A 16,053-nucleotide genomic window follows, 5' to 3' on the forward strand; every position below is an offset into this window, starting at 1 on the left:
TTACGGTAATGATGCATTACGGTAATTAGATCTTCAGCAGAAAACACAAAAATTCATTTCTATTTTGAAATGATTCTTTGTGCAAGGTTGAGAACACAATGATTATGATGTTTTTTTTCTGAATTATTTACATTTAAAACCATTACTGCCATATTGTTTCCTATCTCAGATTCTTCTTTAAACATTGCACATGTTGTCTGAAATCCTACACAAAATGATGCTGCTATTTAATCTGTGTGTGATCCTCAGGCTCTGGCTCATAAGACTCTCGTTCTTCTGCTGGGTGTGGATCCATCCAAACAGCTGGACCATCCTCTGCCCACCGCTCACCCTCATGTCACCTACGCTTATATGAAGTACATGTGGAAGAGCACTCGCAAGGTAAACCCACCCCGTAGCCCTCGTGACATTTCCAGCTCAAATGATGAATTAATGCATCACAATTCTCTCGGTTGTGACTCACAAATAATAAGAATAATAGAAAAGCATGAAGAAGTTTAGATTTTAGTTTGTTTGAACTAAGGGATCTTATTTTATTTTGTTTAAAACTGTATTCATGTTATGTAAGCGATTGTGTTATTCTGAAAGGTAGTACGTGTTTCCGAGGTTAAGGCAGAATCATGGGATTTACATCCTCCGTTTAGTGTGTTAGAAGAGAAACGCTCAATTGCAAAGAACAGTATTGAGGTTTGGGAGAACTCGCGCTCTCTGCCAGCAACGATCCACGTACCGACCCAAACAAACCCAAGAGTAGACAGACTCCCTCAACAAATTACACTTGAAACATTTCTCTTTTTTTTATATGAAAAAATCTACCGATGGAAAGATCCCTCTGCTTTACATCTAGTTTACCCTATTCCCATCACTGGCCCACTTTGTTTCTCTCCACATGTGCCAAGAACCGCTGTCACATGGTCATTTTTTTTTCAAGTATAAATTTGTTATGTCCAGCTTTTTCCTGCGCCCCATGATGCTTTGCGTGAATTGTGGGAGTACCTGTTTGATGTAAATTTCTCTGTTTTTTCTAGTCATTCATTTACAGCAGAACGTGAACTCGCGCACCGCTTAACAGAGCAAATAGTGTATTTAAAACTGCAAAGCATTACACTGATAAAGCCGGTGCTTTACCGCCAGGAGAACATTATGTTTGACAAACATTACACCAAAGCTCATGCTGCCAAAATTTTGCTGATACGAAGAACGTGCAAGAAATACCTGCAGCTTTCCCACAAGTAAATCAGAACAGAGTAGTCAACAAGATGAAATGTACAGTGTACTAATGGAAATATTTTTTGTCAACATGAGGTTAAAACACATTACAAGAATTCCTGTAAATCATTTTTTCTGCCTTGTGTTTTTATTAATGATTAGTCTGATTACATGCAACACACTGTTTGCTTGAGATGTTAGATGCAGTATGTCACAGAACAGAATGAATGAACATCAACCGACTTCAACAATAAGCTCTGTGAATTTACGTGAAATTATAAAAATGTAGAAGAAAAAGTGTTTACCGTTTTTTAAAGGGCAGTAACATCCCACCAGCGGCTCATTAAAGAAGTGTTATGTCTGCGAGAGATTACGTAAGTGTCGGGCATTGTAAATCCCAGAGCGAAACCCGAGCAGCACAGCGTTGTGTTGACATTCCTGGCATCAGCTTCACTGCTTTATTCCTCAAAAAGATGAAAATACAATACATGGAATTACTGACACATCTTGTGCTGTGGTCAGTTTTGTAACGCGTGCTTTCCCATGTGACTTCTGTTCACAGTTACTTAACCCTGCACACCTGCGCGGTTCTCAAATGTGAATGGTTGTTGACCGCAGATGACCCAACTCAAAATGCTCAGACTTGTGGTTGTATGCAATGGGCTTTGTAAAATCTTATTTAGTTCCATAAAGGTTCGGGCAATAATAGCAATGGATTAAAAACAAAGCTTCACCATCGAATCAATTACTGAGATGAAACAAAGTCTCACCCTACATTCTACATTTTTAGTGTTGTTTGTGTGTACTGTAATATACGTTGTTTTTCTTCATCTTTTTCAGATTGATGCATTCCAGCACATGCAGCACTTTGTTCAGGGAATGCAACAGCAAGCGCAGCATGCCATCGCTGCTGAAGACCAACAACACAAACAAGAGCTGCATAAACTCATGGCACGGTCAGTACCGCACACACAAACACACACCAACAAACTCCTGACTTAAATGTCCAATGTGTAATTTTATGGAGGATCCATTGACAGAAATACAATATAATATACATAACATTCACTGCGTCCAAAATTGGCTACTTCCATACTATATAGTAGAAAATGAGTACGAATGAAGAATATGTTCGAAACGTCAGTATGCACAAAACAGTAGGCGAGAAATACCCGGATGGTTTACTACTTCCGCCGAGATTCGTGAGTGTGGATCAGATGGACACTTCTCTATACCATGATTCAACGGGAGCTGACCAACGGTCAAATTTCAAAAGTAAATCAAATAAATATAGCGGAAAACTTTAAAGGCCATTGCACATTGAGTCCGAAATTTGCATCCGAAATTTCCCTACTTTAAAAAATAATACGACCTCACGTTGTGTCAATCATTTACACACTGCCTCCGATATTTTCGTCTGTCATAAAAAATTTGTACTGGGTTTCGATTTTCTGCATTTTTCACATCCGTAGCAAGCATTTTTAGAGGCGTTTTGACAATTCAGAGACACCGTACAAACACACATGACGGCAAATACAAATTTCGGACTGTATGTGCAAAGACCTTCAGGCGGACAATTTCTTGTGACTAAATTATGTTTTTTATCAACTCAACTCAACTTTATTTATATAGCGCTTTTACAATTTTCATTGTTACAAAGCAGCTGTACATGAGACACATTGACTACAAGCAAAACAATCAAAGTTGTACCTGCAAAAACAAGAAAAGGTTGAAAACACAGAAGACAGACACACCCACACACAAAACACTCCACACACACAACACGCACACGCACCAACACACACAGACACAGACACACACACACACACACACACACACGTACGTACACAGACAAGTACGCACACACACACACGCTCAGTGAGAGCACACATTTAGGATAAAGGAGAGAGAAGCACAGGTCAAATATAACAGATAATAAATTCCTATATGCAATATTAATTAAGTAAAACTTTAAGATTCTAAAGCAGCCCCCCCGGTCAGGCAGATAGTGCAAAAACAGTATGCAAACGGTGGCGAGGAACCCAAAACTCTAATCGAGAAAAAAAACCTCAGGAGAACCCAGGCCCAACCAGGGGATTCCAGTTCCCCTCTGGCAAAAGCTGCTGCCTCTGCACAAGCTCCAGAGAACTTGCACAACAAGGCTAAATAAAATAAATAAACTTAATAATAAAATAAATTATAGTTTAAGATTATCATTAATAATCTAATAGCATTTGAAATTTTGTGGTGAAGACATGTCAAGAGACCGCGTCCTTCTTTATCCAGCTCTATCATCTCAGCTCTTGTCAGGTCCCCACTTCCCATTCTCCGCTCTACCATCAGGTCAGGCCATGAACTGCATCCTGCTCGCTGTGGTAACCTTGGAACAATGAGACAAGACTGGCTGAGAGTAGAGTACTGTTCTGTACTCTTTGATGCAACAAGTACATCAGTTGTGTTTTTGGTTCCGGTTGATCTAACTAATGCAGCCTAAACCCTCTGAAGATTTATATTATGGAAGAGTAGTGTATGCAAGATTAAAAAGATGCGTCTTTAGTCTAGATTTAAACTGACAGAGTGTGTCTGCCTCCCGGACAGTGCAGGGAAGACTATTCCAAAGTTTAGGCGCTAGATAGGAAAAGGATCTACCACCTGCACTTGATTTTGAAATTCTAGGTATTACCAACTGACAGGACGCCTGAGAGCGTAATGCACGTGAAGGACTGTAATACAAAAGGAGTTCATTCAAGTACTGAGGAGCTAAACCATGTAAGGCTTTATAGGTAATAAGCAAGATTTTAAAGTTAACGCGATGCTTTATAGGTAACCAGTGCAAGGTTGACAGAACCGGGCTAATATGTTCATACTTTTTTGTACGTGTAAGAACTCGAGCTGCCGCGTTTTGGACCAATTGGAGTTTTTGTAATAAGCCTGCAGGGCAACCACCTAACAGTGCATTACAGTAATCTAGTCTTGATGTCATGAATGCATGAATTAACTTCTCTGCATCTGAGATTGACAGCATATGACGTAGTTTAGATATATTCTTAAAATGGAAAAACGCAATTTTACAGGTGTTGGCGACGTGGCTCTCAAATGACAGATTACTATCGAATAGAACGCCAAGATTCTTTGCTGACGACGAGGGTTTTATGGAACATCCGTCAATAGTTAAACAGTATTCTTGGTTGTTACTTATAGCAGTTTTCGGTCCAATAAGTAACACTTCCGTTTTGTCCGAGTTCAGTAATAAAAAGTTGTTACTCATCCAGTTTTTTATATCGACTATGCATTCCATTATTCGATGGAACTGCTGTGTTTCATGAGGCTTCGAGGAAATATAAAGTTGAGTATCATCAGCATAACAGTGAAAGCTAACTCCGTGTCGCTTTATTATATCTCCTAGAGGTAGCATGTATAATGCGAAGAGCAGAGGCCCTAAGACTGAGCCCTGTGGTACACCGTACTGGACTTGCGATTTGCGTGACACCTCATTGTTTATTGCTACAAATTGAAAACGGTCGGATAAATAAGATTTAAACCATTTCAAAGCTATTCCCTTAATGCCGACATAATTTTCGAGTCTATGTAGGAGTGTGCTGTGGTCAATGGTATCGAATGCAGCACTAAGGTCTAGCAGCACCAATAACGAGATACAACCTCGGTCAGACGCCAATAGCAGATCATTTGTAACTCTGATCAAAGCAGTCTCTGTACTGTGACATGCTCTAAATCCAGACTGGAATTCTTCATTGATGTCATTCCTTTGGAGGAAGGAGCATAATTGAGTTGAAACTACTTTTTCCAGAACTTTAGATATGAAAGGTAGATTCGATATAGGCCTGTAGTTCCTTAGTTCTCTAGGGTCGAGTTGGGGTTTTTTGACAAGGGGCCTTATAACAGCCACCTTATATGCTTTAGGCACATGTCCTAATGTCAGAGATGAGTTAATAATACCAAGAAGAGGATCTATAATTTCTGGGAGCATCTCTTTCAGTAGATTTGTAGGTATAGGGTCTAGTATGCATGTTGTTGATTTAGATGATCTAATAATTTTAGACAGCTCATCTTGATCTACGGTATAAAATAATTGCATTTTCTCCTTAAGGGCGCTGTAGTTAGTTTGTTCAGCGGGTTTCACTTCTGATTGCATTGTTATAATTTTTTCTCTAATATCTTGGATTTTATATGTGAAGTAGTTCATAAATTCATCACTGCTATGCTGATATACAGGATCAGAAGTCACTGACGATTTATTTTTTGTTAATTTAGCCACCGTGTTAAATAAAAACCTAGGGTTGTGCTGGTTTTCTTCTATTAGTGATGAAAAATAGGCGGATCTAGAAGTTATTAGGGCTTTCCTGTATTTTCGAATACTATCCTTCCATGCTGTACGAAATACCTCTAATTTAGTTTTCTTAAAGTTGCGCTCCATTTTTCGGGCCGCTTTCTTTAGAGCCTGAGTGTGTTCATTATACCACGGTGTGGGGCTGCCATTTTTAATCTTCTTTAAACGTAGTGGAGCAACTTTGTCTAGCGTTACCGAGAAGGTGGAATTAAAATTTTCAGTGGTAATGTCAAGATCTTCAACGTTATTTCTCATGATTTGAGACAATTCGGGCAGATTATCGAGAAACGCATCTTTGGTAGTTGAAGTTATTGTTCTACCATATTTGTAACAATGAGTTTTATTTGCAGCCGTAGGCCAGTGAAGCAAACATAATACCAGATAATGATCCGAAATGTCTTCACTCTGCTGAAGGATTTTAACGTCGTCCACATTTATACCGTAAGACAGTATTAAATCTAAAGTATGATTACGAAGGTGAGTGGGTCCTGACACATGTTGACTAATGCCCATGGAGTTAAGAGTGTCTTTGAAAGCCATTCCTAAGGCATCTGTAACGTTATCTACGTGGATGTTAAAGTCACCAACGACAAGGAGTCTATCTGCGGCCAGTACTAGTTCTGATAAGAACCCACCAAATTCTTTAATAAAATCTGTGTGGTGCCCTGGAGGCCTATATACAATAGCTAGAATCAATTTAAAAAGTGTTTTATCTTTAGTATTAGGTGTTGAAACATGAAGAACCATGACTTCAAAAGAATTATATTTAGAGTTCGACTTCTGGGAAATGCTAAGAGAGTTATTGTAAAGTGCTGCGACACCTCCCCCTCTGCCTTTTAGACGAGGCTCGTGTTTATAATAATAATCTTGGGGGACAGATTCATTTAAAGCAATATAATCATCTGGTTTTAGCCATGTTTCTGTCAAACAGAGCATGTCTATTTTATGATCTGTTATCATATCGTTAACAAAAAGTGCTTTATTAGAGAGAGATCTAATATTTAGCAATCCGAGTCGTAACAGTTGATTATCTGTATTTTGTTCATGTTTAGTTTGTTTAACGTTTATTAAATTACTTTCAAGAGGTTTACGCATTATTTTATGTTTGCTAATCCGGGGGACAGACACAGTCTCTATTTTGTGATGTTTGGGAGAACGGATTACTACATGTTGTACATTTTGTGTATTCTGCGACGTGAGACGGCAAGCAGACAGTTGGTTAAGCCATACTGTCTGCTCCCTGACCTGGGCCCCAGCGAGTCAAGTTTTAGCATTAGCATTAAGACTTTTTGCCATATTTCTAGACAGGATGGAAGTCCCAGCCCAGGAGGGATGGAGACCATCTCGTTTCAACAGGTCAGGTCTGCCCTCAAAACTCTTCCAGTTATTTATAAAAACTATATCATTCTGCAGGCACCACTCAGACAACCAGCCATTTAGTGATGATAATCTGCTATAAATCTCATCACCACGATAAGCAGTGAGGGGGCCAGAGAATATTACAGTGTCTGACATCATGCTTGCGAGCTCACACACCTCTTTAATGTTATCTTTTGTGATCTCCGATTGACGGAGTCGAACATCATTTGTGCCGACGTGAATGACAATCTTACTGAATTTACGATTAGCCTTAGCCAGCACATTTAAATTTGACTTGATGTCAGGCGCTCTGGCTCCCGGTAAACATTTGACTATGGTGGCTGGTGCCTCTATGTTAACGTTCCGAACAATAGAATCACCGATAACTAGGGCACTTTCAGCAGGTTTCTCAGCCGGTGCGTCACTGAGCGGGGCAAACCTGTTCGAGACTGTAATCGGAACGGTCGAGTGATGTTTTGTCCTGCGACTACGCCGTCTCACAGTCACGAAGTTTCCCAGCTGCGGGGGATTTTCAACCGGAACCGAGCTGTGTGCGCTAATGTTGCTCGCATCCAAAGTGTTTTCTATCGTCGTTAAACTCTTACTATCCTCAGATAAAGATTGGATGCGAGACTCTAATTCTAAGATCTTCTCTGTCAGCCTAACTATTTCCCTGCATTTATCGCATATAAAGCCCTCGCAGCTGACAGAGAAGGCTAAGCTAAACATATGACATGAGGTGCAAGTAACAACAATAGGAATAGAAGCCATAACTCACCGGATTTGAAGTGCAATTCCAACTTACCAAGGTTGCTCGATGGATCGTAGTATAATCGCTTAAAAAGAGAAACGGTTAGCACACAAGACAAACCAGAGGCAAGATGATATTCCACAGTGTAAACAGAAAGCAAGCTAACACGCTATTGCTATGCTAACGGCGTTAAGTTAACTATCACTTTTGGTTTAGAATCTTCAAGTAGATAACAAGAACAGGGTTATTGAGATATCAGGATAAGTTAGCAACGACAATAAAATACACTAATATTAGAGCGAAGTTGTAAGAGCACTGATACAAACAAGCCGCCGGCAGCGATGCAGGAAACAGGAAACAGGAAACAGGAACCAAACAGGAATCCGCAGTGTTTTCTCACCAGAGAGTCAGTCACATAACATCCCGTGTGGACAACTATCAACGCTCATGTATAGTTTGTTGTTAATACGTCATAGGTCAAAGAGCATACGGGTCACATGACCATAAAACATGGCGGACGCAGTATGTCCGAAATGTATTCATACTACTCCCACTCATACTATATAGAACGTACTAGGGGTGTAACGATACTTCATATTACGATATTTCGCAATGCAAAAATGTTACAATGCGCATCGTCGAGAGATGGGGATATTTTACGATATGTTTAATTCTATTCATTCAGCGGTCAAGACGCTACCTACTCTGCGCCAACGCGTCAGGTGTGCTTGCTTATCTCTCATATGCGGTAGAGAGAGAAGCACAAGACACAATCTGTGTCTCCAAGTGGTTTACAAAGCGTCATATTTTCCCTCACAATCGCTGGTAAAATACAGCAAACTTGAAGCGTGACTGCCGGTGAGTCACCCCGAAACTCATTACAAAGGCAGCACAAACGTTTTTAAATGCCAATGTTAATTTATCTGCTAACGTGAGCTGCTGCATAACGTGATATGCAACATAAAGCCAAAAGAAACCAGTGCTGTTCCGATCAGAGAAGAGATGAAGTGAGTCGTACTGTATATTAAAAGATCGAATGACATGCTAAAAAACAAGTATGAAATACAGTTCATATAATATGTCTTTTTGATAGATGTTTCTCATTCATTATTGTCTCAAGCAAAGACAGCGCAGCTTCAAAGAGACACGAGCCAATAGCGTTTGAGCGTGAGCTCTGTCAGAGCGTTTCATTGGTTGGATGTACTGAATGAACACGCCCTTCACTGAACGAACGAGTCAATTGAGTCAAAATGAGACTGAATGAACTGCTACATGTCGTTCACAACAATGCATATCCAGTAGTTACTCAACTTTTCTGAAAAATAAAGGTAACGACCTGGTTTAATTTAATTCCAAGGTAAAGTAAATTATGTCGAAACAGTTAAATCTTTGTATGGAACATTTAATTACACAAATTAAATGAGTTAATCCAGATAGATTTTAGTAGACTAATATAATGTAGATTTCGTCGACTAAAAATAGACTAAAACTATGATAAATTGGGATGACTAAAACTAAATTGCATTTTAGTCAAAAGACTATGACTAAAACTAAATCAAAATTTGCTGTAAAAATTGACACTGATCTTAATTCTAATTTCAGTTAAGCCTTAAAATGTTAAAGTTCTTTATTAAGTTGTATGTGCAACAAAATAAGTTACTGAAAATGTTAATATTTTGAAAATAAATGTTATTTGAATTTCAGTTTCATTTTTGTTTAAAATATCGAGATGTGTATCGTATCGTGAGCTGAGTGTATCGTTACACCCCTAGAACGTACTGTTTTAACGGCCGATAGGTAGGTACTTATTCAAATTCAGTACGTACTGTCACATTTCGGACACAGCGTATGTCTTCATAATGAAACGTAATGTTTTTATAATCTTTGAATGAGCTATTTCTGTCTACATACAGAGGTAAGGTCCCCTTACACAGAATTCGTTATGTTGTTTCCTAAACGGACAAACTGCTCTACTGAGCGCGTTTCGTAAATACGTCATCTCCTCCAGCGAAGAATCGTAAATGTGACGACATCTTAGTTCTGTGTCAGTTATTGACTGTCTATTGACCTGGTTAAATAAAAAGATAAAATATAAAATAATGAAACATCATTGTATTTGTAATTGACCTTTCTTTCAACTTTGTTCATCATCACTTTCACAGTGATGGCCATGATGCCTTTAAAAAGCTGTCTGTTAAAGGTGTACGATCGATATTAGAACAGGTTTTATTTGGTTTGCGTTATTAGATTTTTCGTCCCCATTTTTGCTGCTTATCAGTTCGATCTGTTTAACAATACTCGTTGCCAGTACATACAGTTATAGTAATAGAATATCATCTGACTGGGTTGAGTAATACAATATATGAAGGGGGGATTTGACCATTCGGCCACGTCCAGTTACCTCGTGTTTATGCACGTTTATTCAAACTGCATGTTATGTGTTCTCCAGTTTCCAACACATTTGTTTTCCAAAACCTTGTAAAACGGTTTTGCTCGCCGATTCTTCCAGACCCGTGTGCTCTTCTAGGACACGATGTGTGTTGGTAGCACGTACGCCAGCACCTGAGCATGTCCCGAGGGCTGTTCAGCAGGTCTTTTATGTTCTGATGGTGTCACTTGATGATTTTCCAGACATTTTCCTCTCCTCTGTGACCCCTCAGAGAGAGTCAGCCCCTTATCACTAAATCACATCTTCATCTGCTCCACAAGGCATTGCGTTTGGCTTGGAGATCATTCTCTCCTGGTCTTTTTCCAAGACCTTCACTGGAACCAAGTGGGATTTGTTGAACTGATCCACGAGATCAATTGAGATTAAAGACATCTCTGAGATTGGAGGAGACATGGAACATGTCTTTCCAATAAGAGCAACAAGCTTCGCGTAGCTCGCTCAACGTTACTCGCTCAGATCGGACATCGAGGTTGGCTTGAGGTGTTTTCCAGCATTTATGGAAGAGAAATTGGTGTTCGCCCCTCCCTCTCCCCAGGTGCACCCACATGCTTTCCTCTGAAGGAACGGCGACAGTAATGAGTGTTGGGGAGGACGCACATCTGTTTTCCTCTGGGGAATTCACCGCTGTCCTCTCTTAGCGCTTTCCAGTGGAGGGTTGTTCACGAGAAATCATGATAAGACCTGCCAGTCCGTGTCTGCAGTCGTATGTTATTCTGTGTTATTCTGTTGTTTCCATGGAAACGTACGTAATGGGTCTGTGTACAGCAGGGGGGTTGTTGTGTCCAGCTGCTTTGAGTGAGATCTTCTCGGTCCTCCGAGACGAGCTATTCCTCAAACGTCTGGCCCAAAGCGAAGCTAACGGAGCTCCTCGCACCGCTGCCAGCAACTGTGAAATGTGCGCTCGGAGGAAGATTGAATGCGAGAACGGTTGTCAAAGCAGTGATGCATTTTGCTCCGAACCTGGAGGAGTTTATACTTCACTGCTTCTCTAATGAACTCTAACCATGACAAATTACAGCAATGAATCCTGCTTTTCAGCATTTCTGAGCACTTTCAGTTATCTGAAATATCCATTACTGTACCTTACCTCATGGTTTTCAGGCTCGATATCGAAATGCATGATGAACCGTGACCTTTGGAGCTCTTGGCAGTGAAAAACTCCACGTGGTCGGAGCAAATAGCGAGTTGAGCGGGTTGGTTTTCTGGCGTTCGGGACCGCTGGTCTGTCCAGTATGAACAGGTCAAAGAACTGCCAGTGTTTGAATGATGGCTCACATATAGATGAATAAATCTATAGATGAGAAAGCCAGAGACTTGAGTGGAACAAAGACGAGAGCCTGAGTAACAGGCTGTGCTTGTTGTCTAGGTTGTTTAGGTGAGATTGACTGTGGTAAGATGGTTTGAAGTACGCACGTAAGTTTCCCTGTCATGTTTGTCCTGTGTGCAGGTGTTTTCTGAAGCTGGGAGAATGGCAGCTCAGTCTTCAGGGTATCAACGAGAGTACCATCCCCAAAGTGCTCCAGTATTACAGCCACTCAACAGAGCATGACCGCAACTGGTACAAGGTACAACACTTGAAAACGACAAATCTCCAGCAGGATCAAGTCTTAAACCATCAAACAAGCTTTTCTATTGCTTATTTCGGTCATTTACCACATATGTAGCATCATACACCCTAACAAAAAGGATGTTATAGTTTGCTTACTTATGCACAATTATGCACTCCTATTACTGAAAATGCCAAGTTAAAATAGTACTTATTACTAGAGATCAGTGTTGGGTGTAACTAGTTTCTAAGTAATTAGTTACTGTAATTTAATTACTTTTCCCTTGAAAAGGTAAAGTAAGGGATTACTCTTGTTATTTCTGTAATTTAATTACAGTTACTTTTGATGTAATTAAACTAAATACTTTGTGTAATATATGTGTGTGCAATAGTGGAATTGACATCAAAATTCAAAGTCTAACTTTAAAATCTGTGCTTTAATGTATAATTCTCACATTTGTATACTTTGGCCAGTTAATAAGAGTACTTTATGTAGTTTAATATTATTTATTTGAATGAATTAAAAGAGCCGTTTCATGCCTATCCTTGAATCACTTAACTAATCAAGGTTGATATAGGATATAGAAAGTAATTAGTAATAAGTAACTAAATACTTTTTGGAGAAAGTAATTTGTACAGCAATCTAATTACACTATTGAATATGTAATTAGTAACTAGTAATTAATTACTTTTTCATAGTAACTTACCCAACACTGCTAGAGATGCACCGATATATCGGCAAATCATCGGTATTGATCTACAAAAGCAATTTTTCAGCTCACAGCCAGTGATCAGGGCCAATATATCCTGTCAATGAAAAGTTGACAGGAAAATACAATGAATTTGTGCTCTGTATTTAGAAAATGTTAAAAAAACATCATTCATTACATGAATTATAAGAAAGTTATGATTTTGTTTTAGTTATTGTGAGTTAATATAACCACCGAATTATCAGTATGAGCAGATAGCACTCTGAATAATCTATACTATCGGTACCATTGTTTCTCTTAAAATGCTACAATGATTTGCGATTCTAATTATTTTGCATTATGATTATTTGGAGACGAATAGTCATGAATGTCACAATTAAATCTAATGTTTGATTTTATTCTTGTGATTTTCAGTCACATGTTGTTGATAGCTTTCGTGAGATTCTCCTTTGTACTCGCTGTGTGTTTATTCCGAATCATTTTGCGGTAATCGTTCTGTTCTCTGGGATCTTTCAGTCTGATGCATTCAACCGGAGGGCTTATTGACAAATGTTTGTGTTAGTCATGGTCACGTGTTGATCCATCAGAGCTCCAGCTGTTGGTTTTCCCACGTGACTGTTTTTTTTGCAGGTGACTGCGCTCGGTTTTGCTAATAACTGAATGTAATGGGAATTTCTCTGCAGGCGTGGCACGCTTGGGCAGTCATGAACTTTGAGGCTGTGCTTCACTACAAGCACCAGAATCAGGGCCGCGATGAGAAGAAGAAGCTACGGCACGCCAGCGGCGCGAGTGCTAACAGCGAGGCCAGTAACAGCGACAGCGAGGCAGACAGCACGGAGCACAGTCCCGTACCTTCACCCGGACAGAAGAAAGTCAATGAGGTACACAACAAACCAAAGCCAGACGTCACAAGCCTTATTAGAAGCTTGTGTGCGAGGCTTTCACCAGCATTTGCCATTACCCAATTTCCAAACAACTTCAAAACAGTTTTCTCAAACAAGTAAACAAGTCCTAAACAAGTAAACAAGTCTAAAATGGACCGACGGTTAAACTGCACTGGCATGTTTTATCTGTGAGTGTGTTTATCACAGCCGTATGAATAGAACTGCAGTCCATAACTTTTAAGATTAAAAGTCTTCTCTGTGATTCAGGTACATAAACAGCAAATGCGTTGATATTCATCACCAAGATTTTCAAGTTTAACGTTCACACACAAAGCGCAGGCGAAGGAAATGACATTCTTGTATTTACAGTATTTTGGCGTGAAATTGATGATATTATTGTGTGCAATGTTTGGCCTTCACTTCAGTGGTTTTCTGTTTTGCAGGATTTGTCCAAGACTCTCCTTCTCTACACTGTTCCTGCCGTGCAGGGATTTTTCCGATCCATCTCCCTTTCCCGTGGAAATAACTTGCAAGACACACTGAGGTAAGTGTCAATAGTCTAGACAACAATAACATTGAGTCGTGTACATTTGTGAGTCTGTATAGAGACTCACGCTGCCCCCTTGTGTTACTACATTTGGTGTTTATACTGTGGTTTACCTTCGGAGCTTGTGTCGGCCAAATAAAATTCCATAGATTTGCCGTTTTCTTGAAATGCATTGTTTTATTGTTTTATGCTTGCAATGTGCATTTAACAATGAAGAATCACTGTGGCCTTTCCCTTCAGAGTCCTGACTTTATGGTTTGACTACGGCCACTGGCCTGAGGTGAATGAAGGTCTAGTTGAGGGCATTAAAACTATCCAGATAGACACCTGGTTACAGGTAAGAGCATTTCTGTCATACCCTCATATAAGCACACATAACAGCTTGTAGCACACCTGTGATTGTCGTAAAATCATCTCTGTGTTAATTTCACAGAGTTTTGGAATAGACAAAAATGAAATGTGTTGGAGTATCAATAATGTTGGTCTTGTATATCAGGTGATTCCTCAACTGATAGCTCGGATCGATACCCCACGGGCACTTGTGGGACGTCTTATTCACCAGCTGCTCACAGACATCGGCCGATACCATCCCCAGGTAATATGAGTGTTACACAATGTCACATCACTCTGCAGTCAGTCCCAGCATGTGATTGTATCAAGATCAGATCCCTTTTCATGTTCCAATGTTCTGTCGAGGTGGGACAAAATTAAAAAGTAAGAAAACCGACCAGCCAAGGTTACAGCCTGAGAAAATGAAATGCAGCAGAAACTGACTCGGATATTAAATGTCACGTCAGTGTTATTAGATATGATTTATTAGACAATTTACAAAAACAACCAAATCTCAAGGTTCCCCAAGCCAACAAGTCAATTGTTTATTAATGTGTTCACTCTCTCTTTTGATAACTACAGTAGTGACCAAAAGTGATTACTAAATAATAATAATAGTCTAACGATTAATCGCTTCCAGAATAAGTTTGTGTTTACATAATATGTCTGTTTAATGTGCATATTAATTTTGCATGTATAAATACATACACATACATGCATATATTTAAGAAAATAGCCAATTATTAATTAATAAACATTTATATAAACTTTAAATTATTGGTAAATAGAAGTAAATACATATTTCCTAAGCATGTATATACATATGTGTACGTGTTTATACAGTAAATACAAAATGAATATGCACAGTACACAGATTTTTAATGGTTTGATTAATCGTTTGACAGCCTTAATTACTACAGAATTAAATATATATGTAAATATTAGTAGTAGTAGTAGTATTACTGTTATTATATATTGATTGCGTTTATTAGAATTATTTGGCAAAAAAGGCAAACTACAGCATATGAGACAATATGGTTTTTATTTCAAAATACAAAAAAATGCATTAAAAAATAAGCAAACATTGACTATTGGCTTATCTATGAATATTTATTGTTGCTTTTTTGGGGAAATATGTCCAAATAAGCTTTGCTCATGCATTGAGTTAGACTTCAGTTTACACCCTAAGCACAACTATACAACATGCGTACAAAACAAAATATTGAAATAAAGAGTAAAGATGTAAATTAAATGAATTGGGATGCGTGAGCTGTCTGGGGCCTCATTGCTTGTTGCGTTTTTTACCGTTATACTTAAAAAAATGTATCACGTTGGTGTTGACCAACAGTGTATAAAATCACGTCCGTGGTCGGTTTGCTGCGGTTCTCATGAGCTCTGTGTCATCTCTCACAGGCTTTGATTTATCCTCTAACCGTGGCCTCCAAATCCACAACCACTGCACGCCACAACGCAGCCAACAAGATCCTGAAGAACATGTGTGAGCATTGCAACGCGCTAGTCCAGCAGGCCATTATGGTAGGAGAATACGCAACTAAACATGCATAAAGCGCCCGAGTATGAGATGTTTAGTTGTACGGGTCCTGGAAGCAGTTTTTGTGATTGTGTCTGTCATCAGGTGAGCGAGGAGCTCATCCGGGTGGCCATTCTGTGGCATGAAATGTGGCACGAGGGGCTGGAGGAGGCGTCGCGGCTGTACTTTGGCGAGAGGAACGTCAAAGGGATGTTTTCCGTCCTGGAGCCCCTTCACGCCATGATGGAGAGAGGGCCGCAAACTCTGAAAGAAACCTCCTTCAATCAGGTACATTGCTTTTCAGTATGAGTATTAGAATTAGTTCTGCCGATGACACACACGTGACACTTCATCAGAAAATGCAACATGTGGGATTTGGTCTTGGGTAA

General features: G+C 39.4%; 1 protein-coding gene across 1 annotated transcript in view; it reads left to right on the forward strand.

Moving 5' to 3' along the window:
* mtor (mechanistic target of rapamycin kinase) overlaps positions 1 to 16,053 on the forward strand; it is a 107,959-nt gene that overhangs the window by 82,589 nt on the left and 9,317 nt on the right. Inside the window, exons 36-44 of the mRNA XM_057355835.1 lie at positions 250 to 381; positions 2,050 to 2,165; positions 11,564 to 11,681; positions 13,056 to 13,253; positions 13,700 to 13,800; positions 14,044 to 14,140; positions 14,300 to 14,398; positions 15,547 to 15,669; positions 15,770 to 15,952. Of these exons, the coding sequence (XP_057211818.1) occupies positions 250 to 381; positions 2,050 to 2,165; positions 11,564 to 11,681; positions 13,056 to 13,253; positions 13,700 to 13,800; positions 14,044 to 14,140; positions 14,300 to 14,398; positions 15,547 to 15,669; positions 15,770 to 15,952 (1,167 nt within the window). The remainder of the gene's footprint in view (positions 1 to 249; positions 382 to 2,049; positions 2,166 to 11,563; positions 11,682 to 13,055; positions 13,254 to 13,699; positions 13,801 to 14,043; positions 14,141 to 14,299; positions 14,399 to 15,546; positions 15,670 to 15,769; positions 15,953 to 16,053) is intronic.

The sequence above is a fragment of the Triplophysa rosa genome, linkage group LG17 (genome assembly GCF_024868665.1).
Source record: "Triplophysa rosa linkage group LG17, Trosa_1v2, whole genome shotgun sequence".
Taxonomy (NCBI): domain Eukaryota; kingdom Metazoa; phylum Chordata; class Actinopteri; order Cypriniformes; family Nemacheilidae; genus Triplophysa; species Triplophysa rosa.